Here is an 11,967-nt window from a genome sequence, read left to right as displayed (position 1 = left end):
CCCATTTGGTTATCTGCTCTACTCAGTCGCCGTTAGTGTCATTCGAGTGCATAGAATGGCACCCAGCAGACCGAGTTAGATGACAGTTCGAGATGCAACAGCTTCCACCAGGCCCCGCGTTCGACCTTGGTCGTGATCATTGCAAGCGGTTGACAGGAGCACATAACCATGACTGGGGACAGATTTACAGTGAATGGGTTAACAGGTGGAGCTCTGACCGCTATAACACATTACAGTTAGGCGAAGAGATTGTTGACTTTCATCCTCTCCCAGTGTACTACGAGTGGTACACACAACAGTATGGAGTTCACCTGCGACTGTCAGATAGAGTTCCAAGTGAAGAGGTCGGCGCTGATGAACCACAACAGCAACAGGAAGAACTACCTAGCCCTCAGCCTCAAGCCCCGCCTCATGAGCAGCAGTTTCAGGTATGTTTATTAGTTACCAGTTGTATTATTATTAATGTTTATCAGTAATTACTATTAATTATAATTAATTGTTAATCAGGTTTCGGTTTATCAGCACCACTATCAGGTCCCAGCATATGAGCGCAGTATCAGATGCCGGCATATGCCCAACAGTTTCAGGATCCGGCATATGTCCAGCAGTTTCCGAATCCGGCATATGCTCAGCAGTGGCCTGCATATCAGCAGTAGGCACCATATATACCAGAACCACAACCAACTCAGGCACCATATATACCGGAACCACAGCCAACTCCGGCACCTGAGCCTTACATACCACTTCTGGTAATTTCAGTCGAGGGTCACTTTAGTCCGTTGGGTGGATCTGACACTATCAGCTTCTCTCAGGTCTTGAGAGATTCAGATTATCTATTTCCGACGGCACCACAGGAAAGGTCTACTACATCTCAGCAGTTTGCGGGTCGTCGCGCCACTTTAGGACATGCCAGTGACTTCGACTGTGATCAGTCGACGGGTCATGTAGATCTGCCCGGTCCTTCCACACCACCATGCTCTCAGTTGTTTGATTTGAATATCCGCAGCAAGAAGAGGGGGATTTGGGATACGACTTGCAGCACTGGTATGATCTTGGTGGAGCGAGTGGTTCGGGAATGAGTGGTTCCGGTTTATATGACACTGGTGGTGCGAGCATGACAGATTTCAGTGCAAGCAGTGAGCTGGATGCCGGTGTGTCTCAGGGTCATCCATATAACTTACGGACACAAACTGCGCCTCCGAACAAATACACCCCATCCTTGTATTCGAAGAAGGCACCGAGGAAGTAGTCCGTTGCAGTTGATCTTGTATTCTATGTTGTATTCAGATTTGTATTCACTGTCGTACCGAGTATTTAGATGATTCCACTCAGTATTATTATTATGACATATTTAGCCTTGTTCTCGTATAACTCTGTTTGAGATTATCATGTTGTACTTTTGGAACGAAATGTTTATTTATTAAAAAGTTACATAACGAGGTTAAATATTTCAATCATTATAAATTGTTAACTAGGTTAAAATAAATGACGAGGTTACATAAAAAGTAACATATAATTGTGAAGTACCTCATAACAAAGTTACATTGAAAAGCTTAATCACTAATGACCTCCAACGGAGCTTGGACCTGCGCGCTGAGGACGTCGGCTGCGGCTATGTCCCTCGCGTCCACATATAGTGCACTTGCGAGGACCACGCATATCCCGCGAATCCATCTCATTTAAGTAGCGGGTTGACTTCGGTCTTCCTTTCGTTGCGTGCCTCAATGTCCAATTGGCAATCACCTTCACTCCTTCATATCTATTCCATGTAGATGGGTCACCCATAAGAACAAACTCGCCTCTGTATACCTTGCAAATTTCAGACATCTTGTACACGTCGTGCACATACACCTGCCAATCAGGACGCTGGTTGGTGCAACATGCAAGCACGTGGCGACATGGGAGTCGCTTGACCTGGAAATGGCCACAGTCGCAGTGTCGTTGTGCAAGATTAACTGTGTAAATGGTACCATCTTGCATCTCGCAAACCTCAAACATCTCGTTGCGCCTGTTGAACCGGTTGACCACAATGTTTCCTGCACGTCGGAAGCTTTCTTCAACTCTCTTCGTTGCAAATTCTGAATACGTGAATCCGTTGCGGAGATACTCATGAGCCTCGGTACTCTTCTGAGTAAACAACTCATTCAGCCGATAGAAAGTTGACCGGACAAGGGCAGTCACAGGAAGGTTGCGTGCACCCTTCAGGACATAATTTATGCACTCTACCAAGTTTGTCGTTATATGTCCCCAACGATGACTACCATCGAATGCCAACACCCATCTCTCAACACCGATCTCATCGCACCATTGAGTATATGCCTCACCCCGCTCTTTAAGCCTTTGGTAGTTTTTGTTGTACTCCTGCTCCGTCCTAGAATAGCCTGTAGAACAAACCATTTAATCATAAGCAGATGCCAGAAATTTATTATGAATAGAACCATAACAGTGAGTTGAAATACCTGTGTTCACCACGAGTTTATGTAAATATGGAGCCTTGAACCTCCTTAAAAAGTTGGACTCGATGTGCCTGATGCAGTACATGTGCCACACCCTTGGTGGTGACCATGCACCGTTACTGCGAGCTATTGCAGCGTCGATGGAGGTATGGTGGTCTGAAATAATACCCACACCATCAATGGTAACAACATATCTCCGCAAATTGGTTAGGAAAAACTCCCATGCGTCTGCTGTCTCGCCCTCGACAATTGCAAATGCAATAGGCACAATGTTTTGATTCCCATCTTGTGCAACCGCTACCAGAAGTGCACCTTTATATTTTTCGTACAGGTGCGTGCCATCAACTTGCACCAGTGGCTTGCAGTGTCTGAATGCTACAATACACGGATAGAAGCTCTAAAAAATGCGGTGCATAACTCTTACACCCAGAATCTCCTCACTCTCACGATAAACGGGGAGTGTTTTAATTTGAACACGAGACATTGGCATCTTCACTGTCATTGCTTTCAACCATACTGGCAGAGTCTGGTAAGAAACTTTTCAATCACCGAAAACTTTTGCGATAGCTTTCTGCTTTGCCAACCAAGCCTTCTGGTAACTCACAGTGTAGTTGAACCTGCCTTGGACTTCTGCAATAACAGACTTCACCTTTATCGAGGGGTCTGCTTTAACCAACGGCCTAATGGCATCTGCAATTGTGTCCGAGTCCAACTTGGCATGATCTTGTGAAATCATGCCCACGGTGCACGTGTGCTTGCCATTGTATCTCCTGATCTCCCAACAAGCCTTTTTTCGAATCAAGCTAGCTCAGATAAGCCAGTCGCACCTTGCACCATACCCCTTGTATTTCGCATAGAATGTCTGCGGGTCAAACTCATACACAGTGTAATCAACTCCTCTAGAGATGGTGTAGCTTTTGATTGCAGATATCACCGACTCTCTCGAACCAAATTCCATTCCGACCCTAAACTCGCCATCTTCCGCCGCAGCGTCACCTTCATCTACGACATGCGCACCACCATCAGTCAGACAAGACAAATAAAATAAGCACTATAGAAAACTTGAGTTAATAATAAAAACATACCCGTATTCGCATACTCAGGAAATTCCGGGGCATGCATGGCTTCGAGATCTAGAGTCCGCATAAAAGACGGAACACCAAACTGGTGCTGGCTTACAATCGCATTTGCTTCATTTTGCACTGCCGGATTGCCTACCAAGTCTCCGTCATCGTTTTCGTCATCGACTTCATAGTTAGCTTCGAATTCCTCTTCACTGTCATTATTATCTTCTTCCCAACCTATATCTCCGAGCTCATCAACATTGACACCCTCCTAGACCGCGCCCAACTCTGACTGCTGTTCGAACTCAACGTACAACTCTATCATCGGTACATGAAATCGGGTTTGTTAATAAGTACATAACATCTGTTGCATACTGGCATCATCAGTGATGGGCATCATTTGAAACTGTATCAGCCCACCAAATACTTGTACAAGATTCCTGTATAAAATGTTGCTCACCCTTTTCGAAACGTGGCTTTGAATGTTATTACAAAGTCCATTTTGCAACTCTACAAAACTCATGGTACATGGAATAGCAAATAACAACGGACATTCACAAACAAAAGTTACTCCCTCATGTGTGTTTGGTATAACCTCACCGTTATAATATACTCGCAAATTTGCAATATTTTCCATAACTGCAACCTCATCTAATCCGATTTTTTTGATACACTTGACTGCCAAAAAAACTCAGAACTATGACATATGTGTAAGAAAGAAGAATATAATGAGTAGAAATGGAGCAAGGGAAGCTGAATAAGAGTGTTGCTTCGTATTTATAGGCTGGACCCTTCTTTAAATTATTATTTTTTAAACAAAACACAACATGCGTTTTTAGTTTCTCAAAAAAAAACTGACAGCCCATAAAACGCAACCTGCGTTTATAAAAATGCTGCCATCAAAAAGTAAAACGCAAGATGCGTTTGGTTACTTTTAAAAAAAAAAATTATATCAACAACAAAACGTGGGCTACGATTGAGTTAAAGGAAATTTAAAAAAAAAAACGTTATGAAAAAACAAAACGCATGCTGCGTTTGTCCTTTTCTCTCAAAACAATAAAATAAAATAAATTAAAACAAACCTAAACGTAATCCACATTTTGATTAACTTCCATAGCGGTGAAAATATTTTTCATGCATCCATTTTATTAGACAACACCTATACTAAATCCATAATGAAAAAAATGAGTCACAAAAATTACGTTTTGATCGAATAGTGATATTTAAAATATATTATAATATCATAAATGTATAGAAAAATATTCAACATATATTTTACGTATTATTAGAATAGTAACACGTATTTAATATGTATTTTATATTTTAATTTTCTCTATCTATAAAATTTATCAATTTATAGTTATACTAAATAATTTTATTTTTAATAAAAATATCAATATTTTTTCATAAAAAAATTAGCCTAGTTTTTTAGATAAGACATGCAAATTCAACCATTAATAAGTTAATTTAATAGTTGAAAACTGGGAACATGTCTTATTACTTTAGAGTTTAGATTGAATTGAAAGTAGCTATCAAATTAATTTCTCAATTAATTGCATAAGTGCTGAAAACAATGCATTGTTCCAAAAAATATAATATGAAGTAAGTGCTTAATTATTTTGGGGCTGTTAAATTAATAAAAAATATTTTTTTAATGTATTTAGTAAATTTTTAATGGTTGTTTAGATGTTATTAAATTAATAAAAAAAGATTTTATTTAATGAAAAAATATTTTTTTATTTTTTAATTTGTTTGGTAAATTTTTAATAGTAAAAATAAAAGTATTAGAAAAATAAAATAAAAAATTTTTTTTTGAGAAGTTACAATTTACATCTTTTATTAAAAGATCTTTTTTTTCTTTAAAAAAATATATTTTTCACATAATAAATAATTTTACCCAAACATAATTGATAAATAAAAAGATCTTTTTACATAAAATATCCAAACATAAAATCACTTTTACTTTTGTAAAAGATATTTTTAAAAAATATTATTAAAAAAAACTTTTTCGAGAATGGTACCCAAATAAGCCCTTAATAGTAAAGGTAAAAATACTAGAAAAAAATATCTTTTTTAAGAAGCTACCATTTACATTTTTGTAAAAACATATTTTTTTTAAAAAAATTATTTTCACATAATAAATAAACAAAAATGTATTTATATGATTATACCCAAATATAATTAATAAATAAAAAAATTATATAAAATATTCAAATATAAAATTATTTTTACTTTTTTATAAGATATTTTGAAAAAATATAACTTAAATTTTTTTTTTAAAAAACTCATCCAAAAATATCCTAAAGGATGTCACATCTAAACAAGGAAAAGCCAGCAAGCAAATTAAAGAATTATTATCCACGTACAAGTTATTTTACCATATAAGTCTATATAAGTCATTTTTACTTAAATCACCCTCACGCACACGTCTTATGCACGCACATTTCACGTGCCTCTTAATTTAAGAGATTTCAATCAACGCGTGCACGTTCTTCTTCGTACCGTTAGTGCACATTCTCCTTCTTCTTCTTCTTTATTGTTGTCACCAACACCACCTCCTCCTCTTCCTCCTTCTTTTTTTATTGGAATTTCTTCTCCTCTTTCTTTTTCCTCATTCTCCTCTTTATCTTGTTGTTGAAGATAATGAATAATTTAAGTTTAGATTGTCAATTGAACCAGAACGAAATTGATTATTGTTTTGAATCCAATCAAGTGGCTGAAGTGTGGTTTGATTCTAGTTAATTTATTCGTTAGTAGGTTATGATTCTATAAGTGAATAATATTTCATCGATGATGGTTTTGAATTGAATGTAATATAAAAGTTCTGCATTAAAGAAAATATATTTTTGTATTTGCAGCAAATTTGGGTGTAACACAAAGATATTTGAGTGTATTGTTTAAGAATTTTCGGTGTATGTGTGTTGATAAAGTTCTGCATAATTCAAAACTCTTTTTGTCCCTCCTCCTCAACTTCTACTGCTTCTTCTTCTTTTTTTTTCAACATCATCATCATCATCATCTTCTTATTCTTCTTTTTTTATTCATCTTTTTTTTTCCTATTTTATCTTCTCAAGTTTCTTCTTGTTTTATTCTTTTAACAATAACAAAAACAAAAAAATCAAACAAAGAAGAAGAAAGATATAATGGTATAAAATTACTTGGAAGATGATGAACTTACATTCATTCAACTAAAAGAAAGAAAGAAATAAGGAAAAAAAGAAGAAAAAAATGCAGTATTAGAGAAAACACTTTTATGTATTTGCAACAAATTTGGATGTAACACAAAGATATTTGGGTGTATTGTTTAAGAATTTTCGGTGTTTGTCTGCTGATAAGTTCTGCATAATTCAAAACTTTTTCTCTTCTTCCTTCTCATCTTCTGCCGTTTCTTCTTTTTTTCATCATTATCGCCGTCTTTTTCTTCTTTTTTCCTTATTCATCTTTTCCTTTTTGTTTTATCTTCTCAAGTTTCTTCTTATTTTACTCTCTCACCAACACCACCTCCTCCTCCTCTTCTTCATCCTTCTTTTTTCATTGGAATTTCTTCTCCTCCTTCCTTTTTCTCCTTCTTCTCCATCACCAGTTATCTCATTGTTGAAGATAATGAATAATTTAAGTTCAGATTGTCAATTGAACCAGAACGAAATTGATTATTTTAAATCGAATCAAGTGGCTAAGGTGTGGTTCAATTCTAATTAATATTTTCGTTAGTAGTTTATGATTCTGTAGGTGAATAATATTGTTTTTGTTTGTGAAAATTGTTATTCATCGTTGATGATTTGAATTGAATGTAATGTAAAAATTCTGCATTAAAGAAAATATTTTTTTGTATTTGGGTGTAACACGAAGATATTTGGGTATAACACGAAGATATTTGGGTGTATTGTTTAAGAATTTTTGGTGTATGTGTACTGATAAATTATGCATAATTCAAAACTCTTCTTCTCGTTCCTCCTCATCTTCTGCTGCCTCTTCTTCTTCTTTTTCATCATCATCATCTTTTTTTTTCTTATTCATATTTTTTTTGTTTTATCTTCTCAAGTTTCTTCTTATTTTACTCTTTTAACAAAATAAAAAAAAAATAAACAAAAAAAAAAAACACATAATGGTACAAAATTACTTAGAAGAAGATGAACTTATATTCGTTCAACTAAAAAAAAGAAAGAAATTAGAAAAAAAAAGAAGAACAAAAAAATACAGTATTAGAGAAAATAATTTTCTAAATTTGTAACAAATTTAGGTGTAACACGAAAATATTTGAGTGTATTATTTAAGAATTTTTGTGTATGTGTGCTGATAAATTTTGTATAATTTAAAACTCTTTCTCTTCCTCTTCTCTTCTCTTTTCCTGCTTCTTCTTCTTTATTTTTTTATTTTATATTTTTATAACTTTTTAAAAAAATAAAAAATATATATAATATTACAAAATCAATAAAATTTATGTTAATCAAATAATGACCAAAATCACTAAAATTTATGCAGCCTAAAAAATTTCTCAACATATCTTATTTTGTTGAATTATTGAGTGATTATAGAATTGTAGATTTTAAATTGTTTTATTTATGCCCTACTACCTGTGTTGAAGCCTTGAAGGTTACGAAAAAGTGAAGGATAAGTCTATTATATATATACGTAAATACGTGTCACTATATATATATATATATATATATGTTTGGCGTCGTTGCTGTACCTTATTCTATAGACTATAATCTATAGTTTTCACGTCGTTGCGGTATCTTGCTCTATAATCTAGATAGTGACACGCAAATTCAACAATTAATAAGTTAATTTAATAGTTGAAAACTGGGAATATGTCTTATTACTTTAGATTGAATTGAAAGTAGCTATCAAATTAATTTCTCAAATAATTGCATACGTGCTGAAAACAATTCCAAAAAATACGTTATCAAGTAAAGGATGTCACATCTAAACAGGGAAAAGCCGGCAAGCAAATTAAATACATAAGACATATATTAATTAAAACAAATGATAGAGTAGAAAGTAATTAACGAAAGGGCATCACATATATAGAAATCATCATAACTTCATCTATGCATGTTAGTAATCATAATTAGGCACATACAAATTATGGAGAGTAGTATTGAAAAGAAAGGTGATTATTATTGTTATTGTACCTCTCTGTTGAGTTTACCTGAATCCATTTTGGATTGCATTCTCAAGCGCCTTTCACCAAAAGAACTCATTACAATATCTCAAGTGTGTACCAATTTAAGGGTTAGATGTAGAAGTGATCATTTGTGGGAAAACCATATAAAGAAGAAATGGGGTAAAGTCTTTGGTGATGTTGCTTACAAAGAGTGGCAGTGGCATGTAACAAAATCAAAGGAGGAAAAAGGAAACACCTTCTATCAAATGATTATCAATGGTGAAAATGATGGGTCACTAGGGACTTTTAGTGGTTCTTGGCCTATGCTATGCCTTGGTTCATATTTAATTGATTCCAAGAATATTCTTAGTGGTCAATTATTATTGTCAAATAGCCTTATGATGATGATGGCTTTGTATATCTCTCTGGAAAATGGCAAGTTTTGGTTCCCAGCACAAGTCTATAGGGTAAGGTATTTCATTTATATTAAGAGTAGTTATAATTTTTCATTAACAAATCTTAATGTGATTTGAAATAATCCTTATTTATTTATTTAATTTGTTCTATCAGGAATTATTAGTCAGTAATGCCTTAGTCAGCTATGATTCCAAAACTAATACCTTTCAAGCAAGGTAAGGGCGGGTATATATATATATACCTATACAATTATTATTATTATTATTATTATTATTATTATTATTATTATTATTATTATTATTATTATTATTCAATTAACTAATAAGGTATAACTAATTATAGTAATTGACCTTATTCATGGATTTTGTAAGATGCATCTTAATTGAGTACGATTTGATTGTGATGAACTACTACTACATAATTAATAGGCAACAAATGGGTGGTTGGAGGATTATAGGGAACAGCATTAGGTGGGATAAGGTGAGAGCTCCACCAAATGAAACCTCTCAATGCAATATTCCTCATCAATTATCAGATTCTTTACATCACCTAAGGCCCGGTGACCATATTGAGATTCAATGGAAAGCAAGTACTGAAGTTCCTTACGGTAGGTTTCCAATTTGTGATTATATATTTATTAAAATTATTACGTATACACCAAAAATCAGACAGTTATTATACATTTATTATTTTATATATAAATATATATTATTTAATTTAATTATTTTTAATATGTTGATAACTAATTTAAAGATTAATTTTTAGTGTACAGATAACATGATTTTATATTTATATATATATACATAGTACATGTTAATGTTTGCAGTGGTTCCAATGGTAAATTTGTTATGTACAAATTTTTAATCCATGAACTAATTATATCTTTATTTATTAATTCAACTCATTTATAAATTGTGGAGGGGGATAAAATTTTAGATTACATATTAAATTTACATAGAATTGTGAAAATGTTTCTCATATTTTATGTTAAATTATATAATACATTAATTGTTTAAATTAAAATACAATTCAAAATTAATATTCTAAAATTCAAATAAAATATGTAAGGGGTTTATTTCATGTATAGATGCATGTGTATACATTTAAGTAGACCTATCATACAATAATACATGACAATATAATTTATTTTGTTCTTCAATTTTCAAAAGATATCGGAGCAAATAATTGATTTGGTGTTTAACAATGTTTGGTAATTTTACCTTATTATTAATTTCAGGACTAATAACGATTTGTTTGCAGATTGGTGGTATGCTGTAATCGGTCACTTGAACTCATGTAAGGAGGATGAGAATTGCTGTGGTTGTCAACACTCCGGTAAGAAAAGTGTAAACCCACGTGTGAATGTTTTTATGTAAAGTTATTAGTTAAAATTGTATTTAATTGTTTTTAATTTTTAATTTTGTACATAAAAATAATTGTATGTCAGTATTCATTAATAAAAAATATTTTTTCATTAGCATCAAAATTGGTTTGTCCTAGTTAGATTTAAATTTTCTAAATTTTGATTTTTATTTTAAAAAGTAAAGTGTGATCTCTCACTATTTATTTTATAAGTGAGACAAAAAAAATTATAAGAGAAAAATTATTTATAAATAAGAGATCACACTTTATTCTCTAAAATAAAAATTAAAAATTTAGAGGATCGAAATTCATCTTTATTAATCAATTACTGTATCTTCGTGTCTGTTGCATATTTAATTCATGACTAAATACATAAATTGGACCTTAAAAATTTTAAATCAGATAAGACTCTTTGAAATTTAACAAATTTTTATTATTTGAAAAGATTTTAAAATATACTGATTTTTTAGTTTAAGAGAACTAATTAATATATCTGATAATGGTATTATTTTGAATTTAATTGTCTTATACTCTTATAATAAAATTTTATTAAACATAATGAAAAGACAATTTATATATATAAGGAAAATAATTGTCGAAAACTTTCAGAAGTAATTAAATTTTTTTATTTGAAATGCGTTGAAAACTAATTTAAATATTTATCATTGATTCATTATTGTTCCTTAGTTACATTATGATATGTTCAACTGATGAATAATGCTTAACTTAATTTAATTTAATTTATTATTCCAAAACAAAATGATTATTTATTCACTATAAATGCTTACCTACCAGCATTATGAAAAGAATATTAATTATTATCAGAGACGTTGATGGTGGAGTTCAAGCAATACCATGTTGAGTCAGGGATGAGAAAAGCAAGGCTACAAAGAAATAAGAATGGTCAACAATGTGAAAATCAGTGTGGAATTTATGGAGGAATCAGAAAGCTTCAGAGTGAGGAGGAGATTCATAAATGGAAGCAGCTCTTCCCACCTCATCATAATCAAACTCCTGTTCCTGTATATCTCCCTTTAAATCTTAGAATGCACAATTAATGCATCATTTGCATAAAAGTTTAATTTTCAAACTTATTATCTTTAAAAAACAGGAGAGAAGTGACGACCAAATTGGGTAGGGACCCAAAAATCTGGTGATTCATATATATATATATATTTTTCCAGAATATAGTATGGCAGCTACCATCAGTTCCGCGGTTCCACCTCGTATACTCTGAGTCACACACACATGATTTAAAAAGAAGTTTTTTTTCCACCGCTATTTAAAATGTTTGATTCGAAAAGATCAAAAGATCTTCTATATTAAAACAGAGAATCAGACGTTATAAATAATTAAATATTATCAACTGGTTTTCTAGGAACTATCAAGCGTGAAATGTTGTGACCGATTTTATTATTGATAGCAATGTCAAATTGGACAAAGATGGGATCTTTTGTTTTAAGATTTTAATTTTAATATATTAATAATATAAAATATTTTGCATAATAATTTTATTACATATACAAGTTTAAAAATAAATTAAATTTAACCTAAGAAAATT

The 11,967-nt window shown here is 32.4% G+C and overlaps 2 protein-coding genes across 2 annotated transcripts; one reads left to right on the top strand and one right to left on the bottom strand.

The window, feature by feature from the left end:
- Positions 1-1,560: 1,560 nt before the first annotated feature.
- On the bottom strand, positions 1,561-3,192 carry LOC107492580 (uncharacterized). Its single transcript, XM_052262937.1, has 3 exons — positions 3,006-3,192; positions 2,460-2,831; positions 1,561-2,381 (listed from the first exon to the last, which is right to left on the bottom strand). Exons 1-3 carry the CDS (start codon positions 3,190-3,192, stop codon positions 1,561-1,563), a joined length of 1,380 nt encoding a protein of 459 aa, XP_052118897.1.
- Positions 3,193-8,598: 5,406 nt separating this feature from the next.
- Positions 8,599-11,524, top strand: LOC107492604 (F-box protein At2g26850-like). The gene is made up of 5 exons (XM_016113640.3): positions 8,599-9,094; positions 9,198-9,259; positions 9,473-9,651; positions 10,305-10,379; positions 11,232-11,524. Exons 1-5 carry the CDS (start codon positions 8,609-8,611, stop codon positions 11,462-11,464), a joined length of 1,035 nt encoding a protein of 344 aa, XP_015969126.3. The 5' UTR covers positions 8,599-8,608; the 3' UTR covers positions 11,465-11,524.
- The last annotated feature ends 443 nt before the right edge of the window (positions 11,525-11,967 follow it).

Source organism: Arachis duranensis, chromosome 6 (assembly GCF_000817695.3).
Source record: "Arachis duranensis cultivar V14167 chromosome 6, aradu.V14167.gnm2.J7QH, whole genome shotgun sequence".
In the NCBI taxonomy this organism is placed as follows: Eukaryota; Viridiplantae; Streptophyta; class Magnoliopsida; order Fabales; family Fabaceae; genus Arachis; species Arachis duranensis.
Note: the sequence above shows the minus strand (reverse complement) of the source record. Positions and strands in the feature narration are given on the sequence as shown.